This window comes from Phocoena phocoena, chromosome 14 (assembly GCF_963924675.1).
Source record: "Phocoena phocoena chromosome 14, mPhoPho1.1, whole genome shotgun sequence".
In the NCBI taxonomy this organism is placed as follows: Eukaryota; Metazoa; Chordata; class Mammalia; order Artiodactyla; family Phocoenidae; genus Phocoena; species Phocoena phocoena.
This window is the reverse complement of record NC_089232.1, coordinates 45,672,393-45,696,962: the sequence shown is the minus strand read 5'-3', so window position 1 is coordinate 45,696,962 and position 24,570 is coordinate 45,672,393. Positions and strand designations below refer to the sequence as shown.

The window sequence follows — 24,570 nt, the reverse complement described above, 5'->3', positions numbered from 1 at the left end:
TTAAACCAGTTTCAATATATACTTACATCTATTTATCTTGAAAAGGACCAGGACCAGTCCTATATGCAAAAGGACCTTGAAAAGGACAAGGTCATTGGTCTTCCAAGTTGTTTAATGTAGGAACACAGGTGTTCACTAAATAATACCATCACATTTTCCTGTTTAATATGAGCTCCCAGTTATATACTTCCTAGATATAAAATGCTAGTGAAATAGAAGCATAAAATTTATTCTGACAACACTGACAACACCTTACTTCCACTGGAGTTGGAGGGACAGAAGCTATGGTAATTTCCTTGTTACCAAAATATCTCAAATATACAGGCAGCAGGGTCTCTGCAAGATTTTAATAATTATTGATGAGTAACTTGGGTCTGGCAGAGGTAGGAGTAGTAGCTTTATCAAAGCAGAAGATCCAGAGTATAGAGATTAGTATAAATGGTTTCTTACAAAGTATCACTGATAATATATGTGCAAAGAAACTAACAAGGGAGAATTTTACCTCAATAGGCTGAGGATCATTCAGGTGTGCACTGAGATTCATAAGGAGCTGGGGCATCCAGGTGGGAACATCGTAAGGACTAGAAAGAACACATGCACCAAGTCCCAGCACCCCGGCATGGCGTTTGACCAACTCTGCAAAGAAAACAGCAATATATGTGCAAATATTTACAGGACTCTATTGCACTTGCTACAGTGAAATAAATTAGTTTTCGATCATGCTAGTTGTTTCCAATGTTTGAATTTCTGCATTTAAAAATGACTGTATGCACACATATCAAAAACAAGATTTTAAGGCTAAACTAAAAACATCCTATAGCCATCCCTCAATGACAGCATAATTATATTTAGGTCCAGAAATGTGTCATGTATTTGGTAAAACTAACATAGTAATGGCTTTTTCTGAGCAATTCATATCATACTTGAAAGTGCAATCCCTGATCCTAAAAAAAATCACCAGTCAAAATTAGATCCCACTTTTCTGGATGTGACCACCTCCTACAGAATGCATCAATTCATTAAGTAAACACAGCGTGAATGTGGAATGTCTGTATTCCGCAAAACAGAACTGCTATGTGTCTGTATTCTACGGGGCCTCTATTCTTCCTTTTTAGGGACAGAAGTTACATTAAAGTGCTTTCAAATTCTCATTGTTTTTTAATAAAGATGTGTGCATGTATGTGTTTGTAAGTCTATTATATGTGTATACATGAAACGCCGTGGATAGGGAGTTGAAATTAAGAATAAGGGAATTTGTAGTAGTTATAAACAATGCCATTTGGTTATAACAAAAACCTAAAACTACTTTGGTACTTCATTATTAAAAACACAGTTTTCAAGCAAAAAAACTAGAATATATACTGGTATTTTATTGGAAATTGCTATTAGGTAACTATATGACGTAATCAAAACCCTGGTAGACACAGAGAACAGACTTGTGGTTGCGGGGCGGAGGGGTAGGCAGGAAGGACTGGGAGTGTGGGGTCAGCAGAGGCAAACTATTAAATACAAGATGGATAAACAGCAAGGTCCTACCGTAGAGCACAGGGAACTATACTCAGTACCCTGTGACAAACCAGAATGGGAAAGAACATGAAAAAGAATGTATACATGTATAACAGTCACTATGCCGTATAGAAATTAACACAACACTGTAAATCAACTATACTTCAATGAAATTAAAAACAAAATTAAAACCTTGCTATAATCAGTATTTAAGAGCTTCACATTCCAAGCATCTTCTGCAAATTCAGTCAGCTTCCCACTTACTAATAGTCTATGTTTTCCATTCTTGTGACTATTTGTAGATAACAGTGGCAAGATCGGATGCTTCTTTGCAATCACATTTAAATTTCTCTTTAAACATGACACAGTCATCAGATCTCATTCTCTTGTTTACCTTCATGCTCAATTAGAGTGGAAGCTCCTGTAGAATAATGAGTGCTCTCATCCTCTATCAAACGCCTAGGGAAGTAATGATTTTCCTCTCTCCAAATGAAAGCAAGGCTTGTTTTGTTTAGTTTTTTTCTCTTAATACATTTACACATAAGTTATAAATTCTAAAAACAAATACTTTAGATCCTCCAAAATAATTCTGGATACCTCTCTTTATAAAGAGATTTCAGGTGGGTGGGTACTGGCTTGATTTACTACAATAGTTGTATGCAGCCGTGTACACATTCCTTTGTACCTCTCTCAATTTCAGCTTTTACACCCCAGGTCTTGCCTTCCATATGCAAAGCTTCTCAAAAGCAGGGTCAGCTATTCCTGGTACCTAGCATAGACCTAGGCACATACAAGCATTCGATAAATATTTGTTGAGTTAAGCCTGGTTAATTCCCAAAAGGTGTTTTCCATCAGTCTTGTTACCTGCAGAAGGAATCGTATTCGGATCTCCTATAAAACCAGGGTCTCGTTTCCTTTTCTTCGGTAGTTTTGTTTTGCAAAGTTGCTCAAAATGAATCTGCATAGGACTGTCCATGGTAAGGAAGTTACACTGTAACAGACCACTTAAGGTGGTAGCAGCCATTTCTCGAACCTATAGAAGACAATCACTTCCATTAGAGCCAAGATCCTAAGCCTGGAGAGGTGAAGAGAGTGGTAAGGGAACTGGGGTGGGGATTTTCCCTGATATTTGTATACAAATTGTGTAAATGCTCTTTTGCAGTTTCTTAATGGAGATTTCATCAGATTCTCAAAGGGTCTGTGACCTCAAGATGGATGAGTCACTACACCAGGTTCACAGAAAGTTTAATGGTTAACCATGCTATACAAAATTAAATTTCTCCATACATTAATTATTTTCTTACTGACTGATAGTTCTTATCTGGGGTGTAACTGTAAAAGCAGTGCCAGAGCCTAACATTAAAATAAAATTTTCCTAGACTCTACATCTCTTAAAACAACTGTTGTTGTTGTTTTCACTGGTAATATACAGGATAATTTCTATAATTGGCATACATAGTAGAGATTTATATCCATTTTAACTCATGAATTTCACAGGCTGTTGTCAGACTATAAATACAGTTTATAGAAGTACTAAATGAAGAGTGTTTAACAGTCCATTTCAAATTGAAATGGGAACTCAAGTTTTGGGAAGACAAAAAAGCTGTAAAAAGTTATCTCAAATATATCACAAAAATTTCTGCTAAATAGTCGTAAGGAAAGGCAATAATAATTCGAAAAAAAACACTCAAATGCTTTGCTACTTATTCATTCAAAACACTTTTTCTTAAATTTTTCAATGTGACAGTTTGGGGGTTCTTAACATATTCTTTGCTACTTTTATTACATTATTATATGAAATACATTATAAAATGTTTTATTACTTCATACTTGGTTGCATTATTTCCTTTCATACCATGATTTATTTTTATACTCAACTATCGACTAGAATGCTTTCAACTTCTCACTACTATGCTACAAAACACTTAATTTATATAATTTTTCCATATTGCAATGTATTTTCTTAGGACATGGCTAATTCTAAGAATTGGGCTTACTAAATTTCAATGTATCTCCAATTTAGTACTATTAATTTTGTGGCTACTGGTTGCTTTTCAAAAAGCCAGTGCTAACATATACTATGATACAAAACTAATGGGAATACTAGGTTTTAACTTACCAACACTGGTTATTATTATTACACATTTTTGTCTTTGGTGGGTGGAGGACGTGAAACTAAGAGTCTCATTGTTTTAAGTTTGTATTTCTCTGGTCATTAAGAGAGGTTTGACTTTTGTTTACTGCTTATATTGTTTTCACCCATACATGTATGATACCACCACCACCATCTACTCCTCAAGGTCTTAATGGTCTTATGTTTTTCTCTAGTTTGATGCTTGACCAATTAAACTGATGAGTTTCTAATATTCTTGTGGTCAGATTTGTCCATCTCTGGATCTGTGAAATCTATTGACTTAAATACTTAGAATGTCATTCTCGGCTCACAGTTCACATAAATATCCAAATTCATTTCTCCTACTTTCTCTAAGTAAAAAGTATGTGTTGGGGTGGGGGTGGGAGTGTATCTACACTATATCTGGAATACACTTCAGTGTGAGATGTTCTCATCTATTTTTTTTTTCTCCAAACTGCTATCAAATTACCCAAACACCTCTAACTGAATTGTTCTCTTTCCCAGTAGTGGCATCTACTTTTGTGATATTTTGTTCCAAGGGTCAGTCTGTACATGTCTATAATAATTAACTTCACAAGGTAAGCAAAAAAGGTATTTAGCTTTTTATCTATAAAAAATTTCCCAACATTTCTAAAAATTTTCCTTTAAATCTAATAAAGTTTTCTTTAAACATTTCTCATTTAGATTACCACAAAGTTTTTTTTCCCCAATATTATCATGAATACTTCAGGCTAATTATTACTGATATTCAGTACCACATGTTTTAAAACTGATAGTTTTAATAAATGTCATGCCTATGTTTATAGTAACAGCTAAGTTTAAGCCTACTACATGGAATAAAATACAAGAATAATCTATAAAAATGTTCTAAAACAAGGTCCAGAAAACAGTCGGTTTAGCTATAATATTTAAAGGTAGGAAACACTGACTTTTGAGATTTCCACCTTTCCATTTCCATTCCTTTAAGTTTAATGAAGAAAAAATAAGAATAGTCTAAAAAAAATTTACAGATAGCTGCAAATATTTTAATCAAAGGCTGTCAGAGTTATAACCACTGGGTGAGTACCCTAGGAACTGGACATATCTGCTCCCAGAACACAAGAAAGCTGGAATGCAGAATGCATAGATTCATAAGGGAGGTGGAGAAATTTCCATTCCCAGTTTCCTAGGGATACAAATCTATTTTCAGTGCTCTCAAATAAAATACAGATAATTACTGGGAGTGCTCCACTATATGGAAAACCCATAAAGTCCATAAAATAAAATAAGCAAACATTTCACAAAATTTTCAATTACATTTTCTTTACCTAAGGCCAATTTAGACAGTTATATCTTATTTAATGCTACTTCAGCAAAAAAGCTGACTTTAATTTCTCTACCAAGGAAAATAAAAAGGGACAGCAATCTTATCTTAAATCTACTGAATAATAGCACCTATGTGTAGATTTTCATTCTCTTGAAACTGCTCTCATACACATTCCTATTAGCCCTTTAAAAATCAGTAAGGTAAGTAGAGTATTATCACCTGCAATTTCATAGATTAAGAAAATTTTGGTTCATAAATGTTATCTGCCCAATTGCAAAGAGAAGCCAGAACAAGAACGTGTCCAATGTTTGTTTCCATCTGTACTACAGGAAATGATTGGGGTATCAAAACTAATCACATAGGGCTATGTTAAAATCAAAGTTACTTTTACTTTACATATCAGTGTGTAAATACTTCTTAAAAGAGGTGCCATAATGCTTTCTTTAAATTTATTAAATTTCGGTTTGCTATAACCTAAATTTTACCTCTAGCTGTTCATCCTCCAAAAGACTTATAACCAGCCACCTGATGTCTTTAACTGCATCTTCATTGTTTAGGAAAATAAAGAGGTTATAAAATACCATGGTCTGGAGGTAGGTCAGTACTGTATATCTAGCATGCCAAGAACTGCTTCTTGCTGTCTGTGGATGAGAAATTAGTAGAAATAATGAAAACAGTGCTGACAAGAACATGAGATGACAGTGAAATGACAAATAATATATACTTCCAATATAACTCTACTTTTACAGGTATAGCTAGAGCAAGCTCATCTTATACTTCCTTCTAAACAAAAGGTTGTACAAGCTATTTCAGGTAAAAGTTAGTTATTCTGAATGTATGAATGAATGGTTGAGAGTAAAGGGAAAGGAACACAGATAAAAGTCAATTTTAGAAGAATTATTTATAATTAATTACTCTTAAATCCTCCAACGCCTGCACATTATTTTATTTTACTTTTGATAGTAGCTGGTAGGGTAATGAAAGCAAACAAAGTTGAGAACTACTAAATTCTACTGCAAAAAAATACCATTTGAGGCTGTTAAAAAATATCTTTCAGGGGAAACCATGGGAACATGTCCATTTTTTATATTATATAACACATGTGTAACCTACATAAAGCTGAGCACATAGTACACTAAAAATACAGCCACAGGACTTCCCTGGTGGTCCAGTGGTTAAGACTCCATGCTTCCACTGCAGGAGGCGCAGATTCAATCCCTGGTCGGGGGACTAAGATCCCACAGATCCCACATGCTTTGTGGCACGGCCAAAAATAAATTAAATAAATAAATAAAAATGCAGTCAGAAAATATATACTCACTTAGGTCTTTCTACCACAGATCAGAAAATACAAGTGAATAAAATAAAGGGGAAATGGTAAAAGAGAATGCCCACCCCCTCCCTCATAAGCACTTTGTATCCAAGGTGCTTCAATAATTAGCTCTTTATGTATATAGAAAATTTAGGGTTGAGTGACCTGCCCAGTGTCAAAGAAGTCGGTGGCAGAGCCAGGTACAGATTATAAATCTGTTTCTTTGGTCAACATATGTCTCCTCTCAAACTAAAAGAAGATTCAAAATGAATGCAAGTATCAGGTGTTGTGTGTACCTCAGCTGACTTTGTGAAATTCTTAGAATTGTAAGCCAAAGATATAAGTGTTTGATATACACTCTTACTTGTTTTAGCACCCGAAGTACCAAAGGCACTTGATGAGGGTAAAGCAACCCCTGAGACATTAGTGATAAACATAACTTTGCATCTCTTTTCAGTTCATCATAGCTATTGTCATTTTCCACTGGGGCAATCTAGAGAACAACAAAAAAAAACAAAAGACATAAAGTGAAAAACAGCCAATAAGTACAAAGGCATCCTTACATAAAAGAAATTACATTTTTAATTTTAACAAGTTCTACAGAAAAATCCAAACATACAGAAAAATCCAAACATACACAAAACTAGAGAAAAGTATAATGAATCCCCATGAATCAATCACTTCTTCAACAATGACAAATTCATGGCTAATCCTTTCATTTTTTGCTACCCTGTAGTTCCCCATCCCCCAATTAAATTATTTGAAGCAAATCCCAGACATATTTCATCCATAAATATTTTATTTTCGGGAATTCCCTGGCAGTCCAGTTGTTAGGGCTCTGTGCTTCCAGTGTAGGGGGCACAGGTTCAGCCCCTGGTCAGGGAACTAAGATCCCACAAGCCACACAGCATGCCCCCCGCCAAAAAAAGTTATTTTTATCTCTGAAAGATAAAATCTCTTATTTTAAAAACCTGTAATGACATCATACATAAAAATTCATTACAGTTAAAATATATTCAGTAGTGCTCACATTTCCCCAACTATTTGATGCCTGTATATACCAGATCCCACTTACCATGAAGGCCTAAAGGAGATTCTCAACCTCAATATTTGTATATTCAGGTTAACTGTTAGGCCCGTCACTAGCAAATTATGCAGTACAGCAATCTAATGATACACATTTTTCTGCAAATTTCAAGTGGATTCAAATAAATCATCCTATCAACCTCATTCTCATATACTATTTGCTTTCTGATTTTTTTCTGAGTGAAGAAAAAGGGTGGAACTCCAGCTATCCCAACATTCATTGCACATTACCCATTTACGAACATATGAGACCATGTTCCATACCACTGTGTATGTGGTAGTGGAAAAAAGTTTAAGTACCACTGCCCTAAAGACAAACCATATCTACACCAAGGACCTACAAGTAACAAAGACCTATCTATACACTAATGGCTACTGTCCACTTTTATATCCCAAAAGATCCCAAAGGTATCCATGGGTATCAGGCCCTACAGAGCACTTTAAGAAGTATTTTAGTAGTGAATCCTTTGAAAATTTCCATAAGTGTTATCTTTTTGAAATTTCCTAAAGACAAAATACATCATGGCAGATGAAAAGTTTAGCATGCCATTTGCAAATAAACAGTAACAAGGGCCCTCCATCTTAAATAATAACTGTATTGACCAATAATTGTCAAGTAGTGGTGATGTTTGTGCCAAGCCTTCCCAATTTGCAATAAGACCAGACTGTTTTCCTAACCACAACCAACCACAGCCATCACTACCAACTATAATTTTGGAAACTACTATATAATCTTAGTTTACTAGCTTTATCCACTGACTGGAGAGATGAATAATTAAAACCACCTCAGGTTATATCTTGCACCAAATAATACTTCAATATGATTACCAGACACAAGTTATTTCCTGCAAATATTTGCTAGAACCAACTATATATAGTGGCCATTTAGCAATGTAAAATAAATACAATATACTGAACATTTTGATTTTCAAATTTATTATACATTGAATTAAAAAGTCAGAAATAGCTATATTCAAAAATGTCATTGTGGCTTTTTATTTTTAAAGCTATCAGTATTTTCCTAAACTATTACTTGAAAACTGGCTCTCACTGAAACAATGTTCTGTCTTTAGACTTTTCATGTAACCGTCAAGAACCTACTCTTACCTAATATTAGAAAGATTATTTCAACAAATATTTAACCACTAACACCTAATGATTTTCCTGTGACTATTCTACCTTTCAGAGATGAAAACAAATCATACACAGTCTGAAAACCTATCAACCATCTGATGATAATTATAAAGGGGATGCATTTTTAATTTCAGACATAAACTTACCTTAAAAAACAAAGGTAGAAGCTGAAGTTGTTCAGTGACTGCTGTAGAGAAGGATCTTCCCGCACTTGCCATCAGCCATTTCAATACTTTATGGAAACAAACACAAAGAGTAAGTCTTTGCTATCCAGTTAGAGACTACAAAGTAGAGGGATTCTATGCTAGTATCAGCCACTCTGATAGCTCTTCAATGTAAAGAAAGAGGTCTGTGTTACTTCACAAATTAGATCAGCAGTGTGACAGGATCCATAACAAATGGTATCAACTAATCTAGGGGACTGAAGCCACCCTCAAAGAATGAATCAGCAAATTATTAATGGTCTACAAACACTCACACAAAGTAAAAATTAAAACTAGCCTTCAAAAATCCTAACAAAGCAAAACTGATGACTAAGTTAGTTGTTTATACTTAGAATCCTTGAAAAAGTTTTAGATATACAAACAACAGGGAACCCCCAATAATCAAGACAATTTTGAAAAAGAAAAGTTGGAGGACTCACAATTCCAGATTTCAAAACTTAATACAAAGCTATAGTAATCAAAACAGTGTGGTACTGACATAAGAACAGACATAGAGACCAATTGAATAGGCCAGAGAGCACAGAAATAAATGCTCACACATATGGCCAGTCAATTTTCAACAAGAGTGCCAAGACTATTCAATGAAAAAAACGACAGTCTTTTTAACCAACGATGCTGGGAAACTGGGTATCACAAGCAAAAGAAAGAAGCTGGATCCTTATCTTATATCATAGACAAAAATTACCTCAAAGTAGACTGAAGACTGAAATGTAAGTGCTAAATCTATAAAACTCTTAGAAGAAAACTTAAGGGACAAACTTCATGACACTGGATTTGGCAACAATTTCTTAGACATGACACCAAAAGCAAAGGCAACAAAAGAAAGAAGAGGTAAATCAGACTTCATTAAAATTAAAACTTTTGTGCATCAAAGGACACTATCAAGAGAGTCAAAATGGGAGAAAATATTTGCAAATCATTTTCAGATAAGGGACTGATATCCAGAATATAGAAAGAACTACAACTCAACGACAACAAAACAACCTAATTCAAAAATGGGCAAAGAACTTGACATTTCTCCAGAGAAGAAACAAAAATGGAAAATAAGCCAATGAAAAGATTTTCAACCACTAGTCATAAGGGAAATGCAAATTAAAACCACAAGATACCTTCTTCACACCTATAAGGAGAGCTACAGTCATAAAAGGTGTTGGCAAAAATGTGGAAAAGTTGGAACCCCTCTGCACTGCTGGTTGGAATGTAAAATGGTGCGGCCACTGTGGAAAATAGCTTGGTGGCTTCTCAAAAAATTAAACATAGAATTACCACATGGTCTAGCAATTCTGCTTTCAATACCCAAAAGAATTGAAAGCAGAGACTCAAACATACTTCTACATTAATACTCACAGAAATATTATTCACAATACTCAAAAGGTGTAAACAACCTGAATGTCCATGAACAGATGAATGGATAAACACTGAAAACATTACACAAAGTGAAAAAAGCCAGACATAAAAGGACAAATATTGTATGATTCTCCTTATATGAGATACCTAGAATAGGCAAATTACAGAGACAAAGTAGAATGGTGGTTGCCAGGGGCTGAGGGAGGGGAGAATGAGGAGTTATTGTTTAAGGTACAGAATTTCCATTTTGCAAGATGAAAAGAGTATAAAGATGGATGAAAGTGATGGCTGTATAACAATGTAAATATATTTGATGCCACTCAGCTATAAATTTTATATTATGTACATTTTACCATAATAAAAAGGGGAGGGGGGAGAAGTCAATAGGATAATCTAAAATATCTGTTTTTAGAGGGAGTTTCTACTAAGTTTAGCCACTCACTAGTTTTTAAGAGTTTAATGCCCTGGGTTCGTTCATCTTCTTCACCAATTCCATTTTCTTCCATAACATGGTTCTGAATTTCTTCATCTACATCCATGAGGGGTTTCAATTTATCTAGAATTCGAGCAGTAAACTCAGGGACACGAGGGGATGCTGTTGGTGCAGTGTTTGGCAAAGAAACATCTATCATGAATATATAGGTCAGCACACTGTAAAATAAAATACATATAATAAGAAGAGATCCCACATTATCAATAAAACTAAGGTTCAAAAGTATGACCCAACCAAAGTAAATTTTCCCAAGACAATCCCTAGAGAGGGTCTTGTGCCTGTGCACACAATTCTGAGGTATTAAAAACTACAGTGTGGCGACTACTCCCCACTGGCTTGTGAGCACACTACCATTCTATTTTACATTCAGAGACTCTTGTCTAATGTCCCACAATACAATATAAAACAAAATCTGAAGAAGAGGATATCATGAAACTCAACAGTAACATAACCAGTATGTAGTACTAGACATTAAAATTGGATAAAAAGAACTCAAGAGGTATACCACACCACAGAGAAAATAATACCTACCTCCCTATTCTTTCCCTGACATTTTTGTAAACCTGGGTGAGTTTGGGTTCCAAGTACTTCAGCAGTCTATGCAATAGCTCAGGTACTCTCCACTCCTGCTGGGCAAGGCCACCTTGTAAGACATAGAGTCGACTAAAAGTAAAGCACAGTAGAGTTGTGTTAGTGCCCCTCTCTGCCTTTACATGTTTTTTTTTTTTTTTTTCTGTGGCATGTGGGATCTTAGTTCCCTGACAAGGGATCAAACCCGTGTCCCCTGCAGTGGAAGTGCAGTCTTAACCACTGGACCGCCAGGGAAGTCCTGCTTTTACATGTTGACAGTATAGATTAATGATGTTTGTATTCCACTTAAAATTGTTTCATTTCCAAACTAACAATTTAGAATAGCACCTTTAGGAAGATTTTATTAATTTTTCTACATCATTTTCTCTGTATCTCATTTCATATCCACTGCTATAAAATCAAAGGAAACAGTGACTTTAGAATACTCATTGAGTTAATTTCTAAGCATCAGAAGTTTCCTCACTAATTAATAATAATAATAAAAAAATTATTCTTCTTGTTACAGGATTATCTAGATTTTGTTCTCTTGTTCAGTAATTTTTGCAGCTCCTTATGCCCAAGTATATTTTTCCTTAAAAGGATTACTATCTTCTTTCCTAATAGGAAACAGTGAAAAATTAGAACGTGATAAAGAAGTTAGTAATACTGTCATGGTACAAAAAAGCAGTCCTGATATAAAAGATGTGACAGCAGAGTAGGCTGGACCTACTTTATGTTTGAATTGCTCAGGCTGCCTCCAATTCTCCTACTTGTTCTCAATTGAGAAATAACTGTATTTAGAATCATATGTTGTATTGAATTGAACTATGGTCATCTCCCAGAAGACAGTGTTACATTATGTAGCCTTTAGGAGTACAGACATTTCACTTCTACTTATACATAAAGAACAAAGATGTTATCTTTTGTTGTAAAATCTTTTGTTAACCTCATAAGCTTCCTTCTTATTTACCATGCATCTACAAAGGATCCTCCTTCACCACTCAGTGGTGATTCCAACAGCAGCTCAAAAAGCCAGTGAAGTTTCCGGGGATCTCTGCTTTCCTGTGTTGAAAAGATAAAGCAGCAGCAATTAAAACAGAGGTCATACAATTTTTCAAATAAATCAGACATCATTATTTTAGAAATATAAATAAATATAAGTATAGAGGAAGAAAATCAAACTAAAACTCATAGGCAAGTCAAATCCAAATGTATTCTTATAGCTCATGTTAGAAAGACTAACAGTGAGAAAATTGTTAGCTAAATGGACTCTCTTAAATCAAAGTATAACTGCCCTGGACATAAAAGGTGTCAAAAATAATACCTATAACCTTGTATCATCTGGCTTTTACTGTATGTAAGTTACACTTCTAGATATAGGATTTGACTTGTCATTTAATCTAAAAATGCAATTACCATGGCAGAGAAGGTATAACAATCACTTAAGAGTTATCACTCAAGGCTTATGTAAAAAGCTAAACAGAACCATCTCCAGTCATGTAAGATGATAAAATTTCAGGATTCAAGAGGTATAATGAGATTTTACACATTTTGAGACATGGTATGAAACAGTTTGAATAAATCAGTGAGACACAAAAATGAACTTACACAGGACGTTGCTATACAAGTTCCCCAGTCATTATAAGTTTCTACTGTAATGTTGGACAATGCTGTTCGAAGCAGAGGACACAAAAGCTCCGAAAGCTTCTCCACCTACTCAAAACAAAATACACAGGAAAAAGTTAATGATATTCAGAACATTTTTCTTCATCCTTTTCTGCAAACACACACATACAAATACACAACCTGATACTTCCTTTATTTCTTAGAAGACCCAAATAATCCAAGAAAGTAACTTCACCATGTTATCATGATACATATCCAGGTAACAAGGCCATCTTTTTCCAAAAAAATAAAACAAAAATCAGAAAAGAGGAGACACTTTATATGGTTTCTTACAAAATCTCTCATACTGTTAAAAAGTTCTCTCTTTAAATGTTGGACTGACCTAGTACACTGGGCTGAAACAAAACCTCAATCATCTCTGTATTTTGCATGCTTATGGAGGTCACTTGATTGAATCCCAATATAGGAAGCAATGACTTTTCAATACAATTTAGTATTAGCCTGAAGTATAACCTTTAAATTCCAAGTTTGGATGACTATAAATAGCATTTTAAAAGTGTTCAGTTATACAGAAACTGTGAATATATATATATGTGTCTAAACACTAAACTGCTTCTCACAGTTTAGTGAGAACACAAATCACCTTGAGATCCTGATAAAACGCAGATTCTGATTCATTAGATCAGGGTGGGACCTGGGATCCTACTTTTCTAATAAGCTCCCAAGTGATGCCCAAGCTGCAAGTCCATGGACTATACTTTAGTCAAAAGGACCTATGTAGGACAAATGGGGAGAGAGGGCTTGGGATAAAATTTCCAGTGGTAGCACTAGGCACTGAATACAAAGAAAAAAACAAGCTATATCTTAAATAACTTATACGGAAAGGAGACGTGTTCTAGAAATGAGGTAACTCAAAAATGACAGAGACAGGATGACAAGGATATGTATGGACACGTTTAAATAAAATTGTTTCATATGTGAGCAGGAAAATGGCAATATTACAAACTAACGAATACTTTACATGATTCGAATATGTATAACTAAATTAATATATTAAAAAGTGTTGATAATCCTCCTAAAAAGTATGTGTAATTAAGTTTACCAGAAACAATATTTGCATCTTTTCTTTGAAAAATGGCAGCCTACCTTTTACTCAGGCATTCTGGACATTTTACCAGGTTATTTTCAGTCTAGTGCATCTTGCTAAGAAACTAACCTTAGGGTGGATATGTAAAACTTAATCTTACAATTAAAAAGATGGATACTCAAAACAAGGCTGTCAAACTCAAACCATCTACGAGACCAAATGAGTAATGTAAATTAGCACAGAGGGTAAGAGAAAAGATTTAATGAGAGGCTAGAGAGTGCCTCAGGAAGGGAGAAACCCACGCACAGCCCCAGCCAACTGATACAGTGCAGCAATGCGGGGCCAGTACTCCACAATCTTCCCACTTCTCAAGAGAAACGAAAATCCTTTTTACAGGATGGAAAATAATTCAGATTTTAAAAGACATTCAATGCCACCTACAGACCACGACTTTGTGACCTATACTCAAAAGCAATATAAAGTTAAACATTTCATATTTTAGGTGTTAACATCTTTTTCTTTTTTTAAAAGATGTGTGTGCCCTCGACGCAGCCGTGAATATGTTCTGATAAACACACAACCTGCTGTCCACCTTAGAGCTCACAGCACCACGGGCTAACCCCATGGAGACGAGACAAGCAGGTAGGACCACTGTCCGCCCCGCCGCTGCCCCCATCAGCTGCCTGCCCGGCCACCTGTCGCCTTGCTCCTCCTGAGGACCGCCAGCCCGAGGTGGCACCGGAATGCTGGCAGAGGGACAGTGGTGGTGGAGGCTGAGGGACTGAGCTAGGTGTTAATACCTAACGCGTTGGGAATTGTTGCATAAATGCATAATACAGCTTTAAGAGGGAATGCACTGTACAAATGACATCACCTTTTCAAATGTCCAATGTTTAGAGCCTCTGATTAAACCAGCTATAATTTCTGCAACACATCGCTGCGTGCTCTCATGTGAATCTGAAACCAAACGTTCTAAATGGGGCTTCAGAACTGGCAGGAAGGCATCATCAAAATTTCTGAATATACCCTACGCAAATAAAAATAAGAAAGTTCTTTAGTACTCAAACGAATAGCATCTCCAGTATCACATGCTTATATTTGTTTGCTGTTATTACTACTGTGCTTAAAAAACTCCATATTCTCCCCTATAGAACTTAACTGTTTTAACAATATCTGTAAGTTGAAATGGTAAAAACACTGTCATTTGCCACATTACATTAAAATATGATCAGTGAAAGAAAAATTAATTTCTAACCTTAAAAATATCACACACACCTCAAAAAAAAATCAAATAAACATGAAATGCACATAGTCTTGTGGGTTTTGGTTTTTTGCTTCTACTGCTAATTACAAATATTAGAGATAAATACTAAAAAGCTTGTTTTTTTTTGAGTCCTAGACCTTAAGCCAAGATGAATATGATAGGCATTACTTCCAGAGTCATTTTAGATAAAGATAACAGATGACTAAACTCAAACTTTGAACAAATACTTTAAAACTTATGAACCTACAAATTGACAGTCACTAAGCTTTATGAAAAGGGTATGTAAATAACATAGTTACCTTAAAGAGGCAAAAACGTCGAGGATTAAATTTATCTTTTCCTTTTCTGTCTTCTAAAGATAGAAAAGTAATTAACTGTTCCACAAATTTAGGATCAGAAAAATGATCAAATATAATCTGTTCTGCCTGTAAAGTTAAAAAAAAAAGAACAACATTCAGGGATTAAAATCTATTTAAAAACATGATTCTGAAAACATTAAAATTCAACCATAAAGATTTGAAACTCAACAGTAAGTTTTTATTTTTGTTCTATTCTAAAGAATTTTTAGTTCTCATAGAGCCTTTCTGGAACCAAAATAATATTGCCTCCTAAAAATGCTAAATCCTAAGAATAGCTAAAAGTTTTCCTTCAGCTCTTCAAGTTTGGATTCCACTTCTCAAACTGAGAAATAAAACCAAAAATGTTCTGCTTGAGAAACGAAGACTTAATGCTATTGTGCCAATTTCTGTGCAAATTAGGAAAATCCTCCAAACTGCAAACCAAACCCCAGCAAAGTATTTCCATATTTATAAAATATCAGCAGTTAAAAGGTAAACTTTGCTCAGAATTAGAAAATAAAAGCTACAACATTAACTTAATTAAGAAAGACATAAACCTAAAAGCCCTTCATCAACTTTCAAAATGATAAAGAAGTTCTACAAAGACTAAGAAGTTCCAACTTAAATTTACAAACATCTATTTACTGAGTATCCATCATTTATACGCAATAAAAAAATTAAAGCCAGTACCCGAGTGCTAAGTAGGTAGTAACTTGGGAGTGACCTTAGATATAGAAGACCTGTGCTAACTGGTCCTAACAGAAGGGGGGACGGTTGGGGGGGAATAAGGGAGCGCACATTTACCAATACTTATTATGCTGCAATACACAAACTGGGGGAAAAAAACCCATGAACTTAGTTTGAAATATAAATCAGGGGCCAAAAGTAAGATGCATCTGAACCAGGTAAGTGTTTACACGTGGTGAAATTAAATGCTTACCTCTGTCAAATCCTCTCTGCTTCTGCCCAGCTTAGGCTGCTCTTCCACACCAGCATAAACAACCATATTCCTACACAGTAAGAGTTTATATTTGTAATACACATAGGAAACAACATTAGAGCTTCTTGGATAGAAAGCATTAGAAGGCACTTCTAATGAACTCTAATGAGATGCTAAGTTGTGGGTTACGAGCATATCATTCAGTCTTCCACCTTAAAAATCTTAGGTCATTGCATCCTAATGACATACATTATTGGTGTCAATAAGAGACAAATAAGTATTTCTTGGGGCTGGTTTAGACATGTGTAGTATTAATAGGTAGGAATATAACTTAGAGCAACTATTAACAAATTCCTTAGATGTATAATAGTGGACTAAGGAAGCCTAAGGGTTTCAGTGGAAAGGAAAGAGGCAGGATGAGGCATAGCACTGGCAAGAACAAAGAAAAAGAGGAAGAGGGAAGATGGAAAAAGCTAGAGATTGTGTATCTCTGGTGACAAAGTACCTCTAACTGCTTCAACTGCCTCAGAACCTCCCTAGAAATCCAGATGATAAAACAAATTATATCAAAGAGAAGTTGTTTAATAATAATGTGCATGGCAAGTTGCAACTTACTGTGGCCAGGTGTAGTATCCCCAGTGAGTTTTTTCCACAAAGCAACTTGACTCCCATTCTTTTTTAGTTCTTGGTATACTTTTGCTATCATAATGCAACCAATGATTATCGGGTCTATCACCAGCAACAATCTGGGGGGGTTTAGGATATCCACCTAAGGAAAAGACAATTACATTTCATGAATTTCAAAATAACTGTGCAATAATTATTCTCAAATAGTGCTAGTGTGAGTTTATCTTCATAACAAGACTCTGTTAAAATTCGCTCAAGGCAAAAGCACATACATATGAGGCATTTCACATCAGAGAAGGAAAGATGGGATTATCCACTAAATGGTGTTGGGATAGTTATTTGAGGGGAGAAAGTCAAGTTTGATCCATACTTCATCCCTTTTACCAAAATTAAAAGGATTAATTTTGTTCAAACTTTTTAGGTTTGAATTAATTAATTACAGAGCTCAACAAATTCCCATATACTCTCTTCAACCAGATGCCCCCAATTTTAACATTTCACCATGTGTACACTTTGACATTCTCTCTCTTCACACACACACACACGTACACATGCACCTACACACACTTGTTTTTTGGGACCATTAAATATTCATTTAATATGAGACCTACAAACATGTGTTTCAAGTGAGGGTAAAACAAGATTAGTAGTAGAGAGTATAATGAAATGAAAGTCTTTCCCACATTTAGTTAACACCATTTTATAGTGTTCCAAAATAAAGGTGGTAGTTGGTGCACAGCTACACTCCCTCCCAAAATGGGGCTGGGGGTAAACTGAAGACAGCTGTTTGAATATCTCAGGAGTTATCAGAGATTAAAAAAAAATGATAGCCAAAGTAATAAAAATGATGTTTTTCTCCCTCCAAAATCAAATTAATCTTACCCCTAATCCTACTACTGAGGAAGAAACACTTAATATATTGATGAATTAAATGGTGATGGTATTTTAAGCCTTTGAAATACAGTTTGATAAATAACTAGTATAATTGCTTAGCTGATAAGTAAGGAGATGACATGTGCACCCAGAGTGTGTAAAAACTACACATTTTATGTATTATAAAGACATAAAGCTACACATTTTATGTATTATAAAGACATAAACAGCCATCTATTTTTATAAATACTTGCTATCACTAGTTTTTACTAAGTCAACTGTTTTCCCTTTATATTATTTCACACTTCATATTAAAATCTTCCTATACTTCTATACTTTGTATAGAAAAATACTTGACATCAAGAACTGTAATTTATACATTTCAAAGAAACTTTCCAAGTTTGACTGAGAAGCACCGCTCATTATGTTTGATAGCACTTACTGATTTCATACGGATTGATGATCAGCTTTTTGTGGGTTCTTTTTAGCTGCTTAAGAATACCAGCAACAGCTGAGATTGCCATCTAAAAAAGAAGCAGGTAAGGTACATATATCAAAATTTTAAACATCTCAAATGGTTGCTCCCTTGATCAAAAGCAGAATCTGGGTTCTGTTTCTTTCCAAAGCAGAGAAATACCTCACCCACTGACATCTGGCAGCACAGCCACATGAGGGCTAACTCTTGACTTGGACTGAGTCAGTTGCAGTTCTTACACTTAAACCTTCATCCATGCTAGTCTCTACCTAAAACACTTTTATCATTTCTTTGTTAAATCAATTCCTGCTCATTCTTCCTATCTCAGCCTAAACATTTCTTTCTAAGGGTCTTTTCTCAATGTGCCAGGTCAGGTCAGCCCCATCTTGTAACCTACCTCTAACAGTTTTCAAGTTAAAACCAACTAGTTGTATCACTCAGATACCTTTCCCTTCCTGTAACATGTTATAACTGTAATTAATTTTTTAAAGTCAATCTTTCCAATTAACCTATAAACATGTTCCCCGCTACATCTCCAGTGTTGAAATGCACAGTACCTGAACACCTCCTCATATATTTGTTGGATGAATTACTATCATCTCAGAACCGATAGAGGTAGATTTCAAATCAATACACTTCAAGATATCAGGTGAGGCAAAAATTTTCAAACCCAAGATTATAGCTAAAATAAAGTATCTACCTTTCGAACTACAATTGCATCGTGGTTGAGATTCTCAACAAAAAAACGTATGGCACGAAGCGGTAACACTCGGTCATCTCTCAAAAGTAGAGACAAAAGCCCAATGCCTATATGTTCAAATTTCCAGGGCCTGAAAAGGGGAGTGGGGGGGAATCACAAAACACATCATTCATAAAATCACTTTAAAAAAACAACCCTGTATTGGAAACATTATAATTTTAAGTTTCCCAAGAATCAAAATAGGTATATTGAAAAATACTGCTCCTATCATCAGCCCCATACTTTCTAAACTCATGAATCAGACTACAATTTTCTGACAGTCATTCATGGCCTTCAGGGTAGAAACCTCCTATAATACTGAAGATAAAAGTTTGAGAATTAAAAAAATATATTTTTGCACTTACAAATTTCTCTGCTCCACACCATCTAGCAAAGTGTTTATCAAATTTTCATAGTTCCTTAAAAAAAAAAAAAATTCAGGTAAGGTATTGTTTTAATAAAATACTAAGATGGGGCTCCCCCGGTGGCACAGTGGTTGAGAGTCCGCCTGTCGATGCAGGGGACACGGGTTCGTGCCCCGGTCCAGGAAGATCCCACATGCCGCGGAGTGGCTAGGCCCATGAGCCACGGCCGCTGAGCCTGCGCGTCCGGAGCCTGTGCTCTGCAACGGGAGAAGCCCCAACAGTGAGAGGCCCGTGCACCACAAAAACAAAACAAAACAAAACAAAACTAAGATGAACATCAAATAATGTAATATAAATTCAAATTCACCCTCCTCTTCTCATCACCAGACTATAAAGGGTCTGATGAGAAGAAAGCCAGAGTGAAAGCAGATGCCTAACCCTGGGAAAAGAAAATGAAAGGCAGAGGAAAAAAAAAAAAAAGTGCTAAGTACACTGAGCAACTCAACCATTCCTGAGTGGACATTCAAAAGTAAATTTGTGAGTAGTAATCAATTGGTTAGGAGTGGTCTACCTATGTAACAACCCAGGTATACATGAGGTAGGCTGTAAAGTTTATTATTTATACAGAACTGTTAGAAAAAAATTAATAAGCATATTCATACGGCAAAGAAAAAAATAAAGTTAGGAAGGCTCCTGCTTCAGTGTTACCATTGAAGTGTTTTGGTCCCAAAAATCTGAAGGCAGTTTACTAATATCCTAGTAACAAATTTGTATAAATGTTATCGATCAGAAAGTTATTATAAGAGATATGAAGAGATAAACGTGTTGAACTTGAATTTAAGATTTAATGAGTGGGATATGTGTACTACAAGAAAAATCAATTCATGTTGAAAAAAACATATGATATTAAGATAACTTTAGGGACTTCCCTGGTGGTGCAGTGGATAAGACTCCACGCTCCCAATGCAGGGGGCCCAGGTTTGATCCCTGGTCAGGGAACTAGATCCCACATGCATACTGAGACTAAGAGTTCGCATGCCACAATTAAGGAGTCTGCCTGCCACAACTAAGGAGCCCGTGTGCTGCAACTAAGGGGCCCTTGAGCTGCAACTAAGGAGCCCACCTGCCACAACTAAGACCCAGTGCAACCAAATTAAATAAATAAATAATTTAAAAAGATAATTTTATTGTGAGATGGTGTTTTCTACCTCCATAGCTGAAAGTGACAATCAGAGATCTTCACAATAATTACCTCTTAACATTTTGGTATCTCTTCAGAATCAGTGTGTAAATTTCATTAGGTAGTTACAGTGCATCTATATTTTAGAGATATTTAAAACCTACTATCTATAAAGTTATATGTCACGATAAGTAGGCATTCATAATTACCTTAGGGCATCAGCATTCCTTTCTTGTTGGCGTTTAAGTCCTTCTTTAATTTTTTCTGAGCTAAGCATTATCTGTTTGATAGACGGGTTTTTTGATTGTTGAAGTAATTCTGCTATTCCGACACATGACTTTGGAATCTTATTAAAAAGAAAAGCCAGGGAGGAAAATGAAGTACTGAAATACCGTGGATGAATCTTCACAACAATATACTGAGTGACAGAAGCCAGATACCAAAGGCCACAAACTGTATAATTCCATTTAGATGAAATGTCCATAATAGGCAAATTCACAGAGAAAAAAGGTAGATTAGTGGTTTCCAGGGGCTAGGGGTATGGGGGAATGAATGGGAAGCAATTATTATTGGGTACAGGTAAAGCAACTATACTCCAATAAAAACTAATTTAAAAAAATTATTGGGTACAGGGTTTCTTTTTCTGAGTAATTACAGTGTTCTAGAATTAGAGTAGTGATGGTTGTACAACCCTGAGAATATACTATTGTGAATATATATATATATATATATATATATATATTCACAATAGTATATAACAGCACACAACTGTTGTGTTCAAAATGTGAATTTTTTGGTATGTGAATTACATGTCAATTTTTAAAAAATTTTAAAAAAGAAAGCATAATCTAACAACAGTTACAAATAGCAAGAGTATGTTTTGCAGAAAAGGAATACATTTAGAGCAGTGGTTTTTAAAACTGAGTATGGGGCTTCCCTGGTGGCGCAGTGGTTGAGAGTCCGCCTGCCGATGCAGGGGACACGGGTTCATGCCCTGGTCCGGGAGGATCCCACATGCCTCGGAGCGGCTGGGCCCGTGTGCCATGGCCACTGGGCCTGCGAGTCCGGAGCCTGTGCTCCACAACGGGAGGGGCCACGGCAGTGAGAGGCCCGCATACCGCAAAAAAACAAAAAACAACAAAAAAAACAACTGAGTATGGACATCAAAAATAATCACTGCAGAAAAGAGGGGGATTCAACCACAATCACACCTCTTCTACCCATCCCCAATTCTGATGGGTGTGTAAATAGGATTTTAAAATTCTTGGATGATGATCTGCTATCTCTCCCCATTTGAGCTCCACTGAACCTGATATTTACTTTTTCATTTGTCAAATCATCCAATTTTAATCTTCACTATAAATTATGGAACCCTGTGGTCAATCTTCTGTGACTTTGACTAGTAGAACTGACCTCCTAAAATATAACCAACTCTTTGAAAAATGAGGCTGCAGACATACAGGGGATAATGGTAAATGCAACAATGTAATAACACTTTGTGGCCTCTTGGTAGAAAACCACCTAGTTCTCTCCTGGCCATGCTCCAACTTCCTACGCTACCCTGCCATCTATAGTAATGATCACTAAAGCAGTAAAAGGAAACAGAGTACTAATGCTTTAAAAAAAATTAGAATCAAATGCCAAGAATATGATTACTAAAAAAACACAAGAAAATGATAGCATTTTGACAAGGCAATGTTTGCACTAAAATTTGAATTAAAAAAATGATTTTGCTTACTGTGAAGTCCAAACCAATTGTTTCATATTGCCGATGAATCTTTTCTGCAAGATCATCAAACAGCCTCACTATTGATGGCTTTTCCAGGGACATTGCTTTGCTAAGCCCAGAAGAAACAATTGCTGGCCAAGTCTGTACAATACAGTCCCAATCATGAAGGTTTGCCAAGCATACACCGCTGTGATTTCCAAGGAGACAATACAAGGCACCCTGCAGGAAAAAATGATCAATATGGGAAACAAGAGGCACTGTTTAGTTGTAGCCAACTCACTTACATGTTGTTTTCAAATTTACTAAACACTGATTATTTAAATGCCTGGTACTGGTTATAAAATAGGTCCCCACATTCAACACGTTACTTTTAGAAACCTGAATTTGACACTTAAGTGCAATCCAGTAATATTTTCTCTAAGTCATTTAACAGAGGGTTAGCTCAAAGAATGGCTATTAATGAGGTAATATAGAAATGTGAAGATATTGCTTTTACGGATATAGCTTCCATTCTAATTCTCCTCTACTACATTTATAAAGGCTGTGAAATGTGTCACTCTTAGCATTTTAGGGTATAACATACAAAATAATTTTAAAAATTGTGGTTAAATCTGATTGCCAAGTATTTCTCTAAGTATATAAAAACTAGGTTACTTAATTATACTGTGTACTTTTTACTCATAGGAGCTCAATTAATCAGAATGATTCTGATAACAGTAGGTACCTCTTTCTAAGGTACCCCATTTTAATGAAAAGAGCTATTAGTACCAAAACATTTTATTTCCTGAACATTCACCTGAACAATTCCAATCTGACTTCCTAACCACCCTGGGCTCTAATCCTCTTTACAGTTCTTATAAGATCACTGTAACTTCAATTTTACTGACCTAATAGACAGTTTCCAATTTTAAGCTTACTTGACTTGTCTGATTTTGTCCATTTAAACTGCTCTCCACAAGGTCGACAACATATCACCCAATGAGTTAGATCCTCTACAACATTCTTGAATTACACATCTGCCTTGGGGGTCAGCAATTCCATTACTGCGAAATTCTTTCAACTTTTCTCTACGTTTGAAAAATTTCGTAGTAAAACAAAATAAAAAACCCTATACCTTGAACTGCTGTTGCGTGACATCTTGCCTATCAGGCCGTAAGAACTCCAAAACCAGGGGAATGATATCTCTGCAACAGAAGTTATATGCTCCCAAGGCAGCAAAAAATGTTTGCTGGGCCTTATTTCTGACCTAAAGAAACAGTTATTAACAGATGACTTTTATTAAATGGTAGACAAACTACAAAAAAATTTCTAAATGAATCATTAAAACAAAGCAGTGGTAATTTAAATGTTTTCGTAATAACAGAAAAATATAACAAAGCACATAACTTAACAAAAATGAGTAAATGATAATCTTTTTATTAGAAGGAAAGCAAATTACCACCAACCACATCCATGGTTTAAGTTACACTGGTTCAGGGACTTCCCTGGTGGCGCAGTGGTTAAGAATCCTCCTGCCAATGCAGGGGACACGGGTTCGATCCCTGGTCTGGGAAGATACCACATGCCGTGAAGCAACTAAGCCCATGAGCCACAACTACTGAACCCGCATGCCACAACTACTGAGGCCTGCACATCTAGAGCCCATGCTCTGCAAAAAGAGCCACTGCAACGAGAAGCCCGCACACCCCAATAAAGAGTAGCCCCCACTTGCTGCAACTAGAGAAAGCCCGCGAGCAACAACACAGCCAAAAAAAAAAAAGTTACACTGGTTCAAATATCCTTTTGATAAAGGAGAGACTGAATGGAACTGATATGCATTTGTTCAGTAACATAATCAGCAGATTTAAACTTTTTATTCTGAGTTACTCTTAATGAGAAGGGTCAGATTTTCTCTTGTGTCTACACAAGGAAAATCAAAGACTTTCCAAAACACAGAACAACTTAACCTTTTCAATGCAAGCCTCAAGTACAGGCCACATATTTTTTTTTTTGCGGTACGAGGGCCTCTCACTGTTGTGGCCTCTCCTGTTGCGGAGTACAGGCTCTGGATGTGCAGGTTCAGCGGCCATGGCTCACGGGCCCAGCCGCTCCGCGGCATGTGGGATCTTCCCAGACCGGGTTACGAACCCGTGTCCTCTGCATCGGCAGGCGGACTCTCAACCACTGCGCCACCAGGGAAGCCCTAGGCCACATATTTTTAACCCAAGCAAAAGAT

The 24,570-nt window shown here is 35.8% G+C and overlaps 1 protein-coding gene across 1 annotated transcript in view; it reads right to left on the bottom strand.

Moving 5' to 3' along the window:
* The window catches only part of PSME4 (proteasome activator subunit 4), a 101,747-nt gene that overhangs the window by 2,378 nt on the left and 74,799 nt on the right, over window positions 1–24,570 (bottom strand). Inside the window, exons 27-45 of the mRNA XM_065891554.1 lie at window positions 23,470–23,601; window positions 22,365–22,574; window positions 20,836–20,972; window positions 19,447–19,500; window positions 19,043–19,172; window positions 18,310–18,391; window positions 16,983–17,136; window positions 16,368–16,437; window positions 15,389–15,514; window positions 14,700–14,852; window positions 12,721–12,825; window positions 12,083–12,174; window positions 11,074–11,205; window positions 10,492–10,700; window positions 8,625–8,710; window positions 6,623–6,751; window positions 5,432–5,587; window positions 2,371–2,539; window positions 503–636 (exon numbers count right to left, since the gene is read on the bottom strand). Coding sequence (XP_065747626.1) covers window positions 503–636; window positions 2,371–2,539; window positions 5,432–5,587; window positions 6,623–6,751; window positions 8,625–8,710; window positions 10,492–10,700; window positions 11,074–11,205; window positions 12,083–12,174; window positions 12,721–12,825; window positions 14,700–14,852; window positions 15,389–15,514; window positions 16,368–16,437; window positions 16,983–17,136; window positions 18,310–18,391; window positions 19,043–19,172; window positions 19,447–19,500; window positions 20,836–20,972; window positions 22,365–22,574; window positions 23,470–23,601 — 2,460 coding nt within the window. The remainder of the gene's footprint in view (window positions 1–502; window positions 637–2,370; window positions 2,540–5,431; window positions 5,588–6,622; window positions 6,752–8,624; window positions 8,711–10,491; window positions 10,701–11,073; window positions 11,206–12,082; window positions 12,175–12,720; window positions 12,826–14,699; window positions 14,853–15,388; window positions 15,515–16,367; window positions 16,438–16,982; window positions 17,137–18,309; window positions 18,392–19,042; window positions 19,173–19,446; window positions 19,501–20,835; window positions 20,973–22,364; window positions 22,575–23,469; window positions 23,602–24,570) is intronic.